Genomic DNA, 8,275 nt, shown 5'->3' on the forward strand with positions numbered 1-8,275 from the left:
AACACATCAAAAGATGGAACACACACCTGTGGCAACGAGGACAATCTCATACCCGACAATTTGCAACTGTCTGTAAGATGGTTCAAGTGATATGGGAATTATGGATTGTGTTCAAAAGGAAATAGCTGAAAGCAGTCTAATTGAAGTTTCTACTTCCTACAAACTCCTCTTAAATACAGATGTAGCGGTCCCTGCAAGAACATTATCTCAAAAACCTGAAGCTTGCTGAACTGTTACAGGAAAAATCATTGTTCTGCACCAGTACCACGCACTAAAGAAGTGTTTCAGTATAGGAATGACGTACCTTCCTTCTTCACATATTTATGACGAATTGGGGCAAATCTACACTCTTTATTTTTGCAGGAATGCTTCAGTTCATGTTACTGGCACAGTAAAGTTAATTCCAGCTGACACAGTCCACAGCTACTGAAAATATCTGTGCCCATGTAGGGAAACATTGCAAGATGTAGACACTGAAAAACATACCACATTCTATTTGTGATATTTAGTTTCAAGCAGCAAATTGGCACTTTGTACTCTGATTGTGTCCTGCAGAGAATAAAAGTAAGCCGAGTTTTATTCCAGAGCTGAGGAAACTGGGCTAGAGAAGGATTTGTGAGTGTTGACAGTTGAAAGAATCAACATGAGCCAGCAATATGGGCTTGCAGTCCAGAAGGCCAACCATATCGTGGATTTCATCAAGAGAAGTGTGACCAGCAGGGAGAGGGAGGTGTTTCTGCCACTCTACTCTGCTCTCATGAGACCCCACCTGGAGTACTGCATCCAGTTCTGAGGCCCCACATATAAGAAGGGCATTGGACCTGTTGGAGCTGATCCAGAGTAGGGCCACGAAGATGATCAGAGGGCTGGAGCACCTCCCCTATGAAGATAGGCTGAGAGAGCTGGGGTTCTTCAGCCTGGAGAAGAGAAGCCTCCAAGGAGATCTTATAGCTGTCTTCCAGTATCTGAAGGGGCCTGGTTACCTGGCGTAGGGAACCTGCTTTGGCAGGGGGGTTGGACTCGATGATCTCTGGAGGTCCCTTCCAACCCCTACGATTCTGTGATTCTGTGACCTACAGGAAAGCTGGGGAGGGACTTCTTGTAAGAACATGGAGCAACAGGATGAGAGGAAATGGCTTTAAACTGGAAGAGGACAGATTAAGATTAGATATGAAGAAGAAATTCTTTACTGTGAGGGTGGTGAGACACTGGAACACGTTGCCCAGAGAGGCTGTGGATGCCCCCTCCCTGGAAGCATTCAAGGCCAGGCTGGATGGGGCTTTGAGCAACCTGGTCTAGAGGGAGGTGTCCCTGCCTATAGCAGGGGGTTGGAACTAAATGATCTTAAAGGTCCCTTCCAGCCCAAACCATTCTATGATTCCATTCCAATTTGTCTGTTCTGACAAACAGTAATCTGCAAAGTTCTAAAGCTCAAATCAATTTAATAATAACTTTCCATTTAATAACCTTTCCAGGGGATCAGGCCTAACCAGCATGGGTTCAAAAAGGGCAGGTCCTGCCTGACCAACCTGATCTCCTTCTATGATCTAGTGATCCACATGGTGGATGAGGGAAAGGCTGTTGATGTGGTCCACCTAGACTTCAGCAAAGCCTTTGACACTGTCTCCCACAGCATTCTCCTATAGAATCTGACAGCCCGTGGCTTGGACAGATGCACTCTTGGCTGGATAAGGAACTGGCTGGAGGGCCGGGCCCAGAGAGTGGTGGTGAATGGAGTAAAATCCAGTCGGTGACCGGTCACGAGTGGTGTTCCCCAGGGGTTGGTGCCGGGATCTGTCCTCTTCAACATCTTTATTGATGACCTGGATGAGGGCATTGAGTGCACCCTCAGTAAGTTTGTGGATGACACCAAGTTGGCTGGAAGTGTGGATCTGCCTGGGGGTAGCGAGGCCCTGCAGAGGGATCTGGATGGGCTGGAAAGCTGGGCTGAGGCCAATGGGATGAGGTTCAACAAGACCAAGTGCCGGGTCCTGCACTATTGCCACAGCAACCCCAGGCAATGCCACAGGCTTGGGGCAGAGTAGCTGGAAGACTGCATGGAGGAAATGGACCTGGGGTATTGATTGATGCTCGGCTGAACATGAGCCAGCAGTGTGCCCAGGTGGCCAAGAAGGCCAGTGGCATCCTGGCTTGCATCAGGAACGGTGCTGCCAGCAGGAACAGGGAAGTGACTGTCCGCCTGTACTCAGCTCTGGTGAGGCTGCACCTCGAGTTTTGTTCAGTTTTGGGCCCCTCACTGCAAGAAAGACATTGAGGCCCTGGAGCGGGTTCAAAGAAGGGCAGCAAAGCTGGTGAGGGGTCTGGAGCACAGGGCTTATGAGGAGCGGCTGAAGGAGCTGGGAATGTTCAGCCTGGAGAAAAGGAGGCTCAGGGGAGACCTCATTGCTCTCTATAACTGGCTGAAGGGAGGTTGTAGTGAGCTGGGGGTCGGCTTCTTCTCTCGTGTAACTGGTGATAGGACAAGAGGGAATGGCTTCAAGCTGCACCAGGGGAGATTTAGGCTGGACATTAGGAAATACTACTTCTCTGAAAGAGTGGTCAGGCACTGGAATGGGCTGCCCAGGGAGGTGGTGGAGTCACCGACCATGGAGGTGTTCAAGGAACGTTTGGATGTTGTGTTGAGGGACATGGCTTAGTGAGAACTGTTGGTGATGGGTGGATGGTTGGACTGGGTGATCCTGTGGGTCTATTCCAACCTTGGTGATTCTGTGATTCTATGTTCTTCCTTAACAAAAGTTAAGGAAGAACAGTTAAGGAAGCTGTTCTTGCTTAACAAAACAAACAAGCATAGAAAATATCTTTGAACTGGTGCTTAGGTCTTTCCCTTAGCCTCACTGCACCTTGAAGAACAGCTGCAGAACAGATAGACAGCAATGTCCTCCAACTTCCCAGCCAAACTCAGCATCAGTCCAGGTACCACAAGCTGCTAGCATTGGGTCAATCATGTCACAAGCACACAACAAAGCAATAAGTGAACACAACCTATTAAGATGTATTTTATTCAGTTTTTGAAGTGGTAACTTTCTATAACAGATTTCATGCCAAATCAGATCTCATTTTCTTTCTAGTAACACGATAAATGCTTTGACATGTGCTCTGGCTGACTCAATGGAAATATTATGATGTGCTCATACCTCGTCAGTATCTAATTTATACTGCCAGGTAATGAGTAGATACGCATTCAGTATAAGTGGAAAAGGACTGAAGGACTCTGATGCCATTAAAATCACTGACTTGCTATACAATATGATCAGACAGGGAATTTATTCAGACTGAGAAGCTGCAGATCAATCTCATTCCTTTCAGCTGCACAGACTCAAAGGATGCAATTAATCATCTTTCTGCCAGCCTATCTGAATCAATGGCTACTGTGCAAGAACGAGGAAAAAGGGTAATGAAGAACAACGATCAAAGGATTCTTTCTATCTGTACATGGTTACTTCAGTTAAAATTAGATGGCACGCTCAAAACCACAAGCTAAAATCTCTAGCTCCATGCCAATGGCATAAGCAATCACAGGAAAGACAAATAATGTCTTACTTCGGTAGAGAATGCTTAACTGGAAAGTTCCTTTTAATCTTATCATGCTAAAAGTTGAACTTGCAGAAGCTAGTCCACTTTCAGAATCTTTAACGTACAGAAAATGTAGTAAGAACAACGCATAAAATCTCAAAATAATGTGCAGGAAACAAGAGCTTGTCCAGAACAACAAGAATTTTCTAAGAATCCTAACCAGGATTTGGAAAAAATGCACTCTCCCAGAAAGACTGAATTGTGGACAGAAGAACTGTCCTTCTGAAAGATTACTTGCAGTTCTTGAGACAAGCGGCCTTTATTCTGGGGCTCATAGGTGCAAATACTCTTTTCTCCATAAAGCATACAAGTGAATAAGGAGAAGGAATCAGAGGTACATCACTTCAAGACCTCTTAAGACTGCTGTTCTGTTCTTGCTGTTCACATCACAAGGACACCAGGGCTCCAGCACAAGGGCCCTGCTCCATGCATCTCTCAGCTACCCTTAGAGAAAAACACACAGGCAGCCCCTACCTCCAATAAACCACTGACCATTTCCTCTCTGTGTACTTTGCTCTTTACATACATAGCTATCCTATCTGTATGCTGTACATACATCAGAAATCAAGTAAGAAGCTGAGCTTAGTCTATGTTTCTGTTTTCTTTTATATTATTTCCTCTTTTGCACGTTCAAAACTATCCTCTTTTTAAATATAAACCAGTGCAGCAAATTAAAAACAAAACCACAAAAACACAGACAGAAAAAGAAATTAAGAACTCCAATGCCTAATACTAAATGGACTTTACTTTGCTCTATATATTACTTCTCTTTGTAGCTTTTACATCCTGCTATGGTTTACCAATGTTAGCAATTTTCTAATATTTTTTTATTTATCCAAGATGACAGCCAAATTATTAATTCAGACCACGTGCATGAATACATACCTGCACGAACCATATTTAGGTGTTCCTTTAATTCAGTTTTCTCATTAAAGCAGGCAGCACCCTGTGCTGTAAGAGCAGTGTCAGCTGCAAGCACTGATGTGCCGAACATTCCTGTCTTGCTTCAAGAACCACTAAACCATATCAGACTAAAAGACAGTAATTTTTTCACACACAGAGGGTGGTGACACACTGGAACAGGTTGCCCAAGGAGGCTGTGGTTGCCCCATCCCTGGAGGCATTCAAGGCCAGGCTGGATGTGGCTCTGGGCAGCCTGGTCTGGTGGTTGGCAACCCTGCACATAGCAGGGGGTTGAAATGATGATGATCTTTGTTGTCCTTTTCAACCCAGGCCATTCCATGATTCTAAGACAATTGAGTTCAGAATCCTTTCCTCAGCTGCAATCAACTGCAGGCACATATGGAAGAGCAGAAAACATCAGAAGAATAGATATTTCCACAGCACCCTCTTCTAGTTTCTGTAATTTTTTACTCAATGGTCTTGAAAGCATCTTCATTTATAATATCTCAATACAGTATGCTTGCACCCATCTGCCTAATGGATTTTTCAGTTTCTGACAGTCACATCTTCCTACTTCAAAATGTTGCAGAACTTAAATACACATTGTGCAAAGCAGTACCTGATTTGTCTGCTCTGAATGCCCACCAAATGAATTAATTTGTCACTCCCCTCATTATTGCGTTAGAGCTGACTCTTACCTGTTCACCTTCTCCTGTTCACTTTTTTCCCTAGTCTCAGGCAAAGTTATTCACTACTCTTAGACATCTGTAGGACTGACAATTAATCATGTTCTCAGCCTGAACGATAATAGCATATTGAGGAGTTCCCCCACACAGATATCATTCCTCATTCCTCAAGCTCTTCTCTGACCTTCTAAGCCTGTTATGTCCCTCTCACTGCAGGGATTATAAGGCCAGGTACAGGCCATCAGTGGCATGATATTTCATCTTTTGTTCTCCGTGCTGTTTGTAATCATGCCTAAAATTGAATCTGCTTATTTGGCTGTTACTGATGTGGCATTTTCACAGAGCTATCCACACCTACTGTAAAATCACAAGCTTCTGACTCAAGGACAACACGCAGGAGAGATCCAACCATTGTGTAAGAAAAATTAGCATGGCTTATGCATGTCAGCTTACATTTCTCATCTCCAATTTTCATTTGTCATTTCACCTTCTTGTCTATCAGTGTCATCATATCATTCTGCAGCTTTCTCTGTCACCTTTGATTTCTAGCTCCGTGGATAAGCCATTACAATGTCTACAATTTCCTGAAAGAAGGTTGTAGCAAGGTGGGGTTCGGCATCTTCTCCCAGGTAACAGAGATAGGATGAGAGGTGATGGCCCTAATTTGCTCTACAGGAGGTTCAGCTTGGATATTAGGAAAATTTCTTCTCAGAAACAGTAGTGAGGTACGCCTAGGGAACGTGCTGCCTAGGGAGGTGGAGTCACCATCCCTGGAGGTGTTTTTGAGGAATGCATAGATGTGACACTGAGGGACATGGTTGGGCATCATGGCAGCCCAAGTACGTGCTACACCTCTCACCACTCAGAACAAGCGCTTGGGAACTGTCGCATCTTTACATCTTCCTTCACACTAAAGCACCACGCCTGTTCCTTCTGCTTCTGAAAGAGGAAGAGGAGGAGAGCGGCGTTCTCCCCAGCCCTGGAGGCACCCGAGGCCAGGTTGGATGGGATAACTCTCCTCACTCCCCTCGCCCCGGTCTCGCCGCACTTACCGGCAGCGCCTCAGGTCGGCCGCACAAGGCCCTGCCGGGCCCACGGCGCCGAACGCGGCCCGGCTCAGCGTAGCAAGGCCTCGGAGGCCACTCACCTTCACCAGCCACATGCCCGTGTTCTGCTTGGCCCCGGTGAGGTCCAGCTCGCCCTTCTCGCTCATGGCGGCACGGCAGCCGGGCCGGACTGGCCTCACACGCAGGACGGCTCCTCCTGCTACCACTGTACCCGCCCGGACCCGCACGGCAGCGCACAGCCGGCAGACGGTGGCCCGCGGCGGACAAGTTACTCCGCCCGCGAATGGCGGAGAGGAAGGGCGGAGCGGCCGCGGGTTCGAGTCCCCGCCCCGGCGTGTGACGGCCACACAAAATGGCGGGCAGGGTGCGTTGTTTTACGTCGAGAGTTGTGGGGCGAACTCGGGAGTTCCGATCCATCCAAGTAGCTTCGGGTTCTGGAGGAAACGCTGGAAAAAACAATGAGATGGGTTGCATAAAGGAGCCCAGAGGGAAAGTGAAGTGGTTGAGATGGGTCATTAAAGAAAAAAATGCATTAGGTTGTCCTCGTTTCCTTCAATCTGTTATCAGCAGATCGTTATCAGATACATGTGTGCTGCTACACAGCAGCCCAGGCAGTGTGAAGGGAGCAGAAGAGAGAAGGCAGAGTGGGAAGCATTGGACAGAGGTTCAGCTGGGTGTGAAACTGGATGCTTCATCACAGGGCACCGCAGCCAAGGGTAGTGGAGCAGAGGATGAGGAATGTGCTAACCTTCACATGTATGAATGTACGAGGGAGGAGGGAGATTTGTTCCATGAGTCCCCCATGGATAAAAAGTGAATAATTGTGCTTAGCTTTCTGAAAAAGGCTCTTACTTCAAGTAAGAAGGTTGCCCAAGGAGGGGGTGGATTCTCGAACACTGACAATTTCTGGCTTTTGTGCAGTTAATTCTGCTTTGAGAAGGGGTACTGGATTTAAATACTCTACTGGATAAAGAGTGCATTTACACTGATGAAGAGCATCACTTGTCAGTTTGCTTTTGGATGCTGTTCCACTGCTTCTCTGCGCAGTACATAGGACAGTTTGTTCCCCAAGTCTCTTTGAGAATGGCCCAATGAAATTTCTCTAGTGGAGACCCAAAGGCCTGGCTGAGTCTCCACCAAGGCAGAGATGCAGCCCACAACCTCACTGACAGCTTAACTCTATGAAACACTGCACCCACACCTACAGGCGAATTCTCTCAGGCCATTTGTCAGCATATGTCCCACCCCTTGCCCTGCTGCAAAATACCCAGAGGTGGCTCTGGCAGGAGTGAGGTGCTCTCCGACACTGTTTTCTCCTTGGACAAATAGCAAATTAGTGACAAACTTATCTCCACTTTTCAGGTCTGTTTGCATGCTCTGATCACACCTGCCACCTCTCTGAAAAAATAAATAAATAAAACAGAGAAGTGGAGTGAATTTTTCTGGCATGAGTGACATCAACAGCATGGTGTCATGACTGGTGGTTTCATGTTGTGTCTCATCCCCACCCTGGGACCAGCAATTAGCAGAGAGGAGTGTGGTTTACAAGTGGCGCAGGGCCATGTGAAGGCAACATGAGGAACGGGCTCGTGATTTGCTGCAGAAGTTTCTCCATGGGGAATCTTCGATCTTATCCCAACACAAAAAAACAATAGTGAACACGTCTGAGAGAGCCTGGCTATTGCAGTGGCTCAGCTGGTAAACCAGCACAGAAAGCGGCAAGCCCGGGATTTCTTCTTGGTTGCTCCCTCCAGGCAGCCTCTCCAGACCCGTTTCCATGGAAACTAAATTTAAAGGGACAACAAGAAGGATAGGCAAACTTTCATTAATTCCTCATTTAAAATCTGAACCTTATGTTTGCCACAGAGACATTTCACACCATGGAGGAGGATCTGGGGGCCAGCTGCCGAGGAGTGGAGCTGTGCATTAATCACCAATTTTCTTCTTGTTTGCATGGAAACAGATGTTGTGTCTGAGAAAATAGATGGCAAAATTCAGTCTGGGCTGCATTAGACAAAGTATCAG

General features: G+C 46.7%; 1 protein-coding gene across 1 annotated transcript in view; it reads right to left on the reverse strand.

Moving 5' to 3' along the window:
- GTF2F2 (general transcription factor IIF subunit 2) overlaps positions 1-6,396 on the reverse strand; it is a gene marked incomplete at both ends in the record, with an annotated part of 89,928 nt that extends 83,532 nt beyond the window's left edge. The window contains one exon of the mRNA XM_079542650.1: positions 6,331-6,396. Within this exon, the coding sequence (XP_079398776.1) occupies positions 6,331-6,396 (66 nt within the window). The remainder of the gene's footprint in view (positions 1-6,330) is intronic.
- Positions 6,397-8,275: the final 1,879 nt, after the last annotated feature.

This window comes from Tetrao urogallus (assembly GCF_951394365.1).
Source record: "Tetrao urogallus genome assembly, chromosome: 1".
NCBI classification, from domain to species: domain Eukaryota; kingdom Metazoa; phylum Chordata; class Aves; order Galliformes; family Phasianidae; genus Tetrao; species Tetrao urogallus.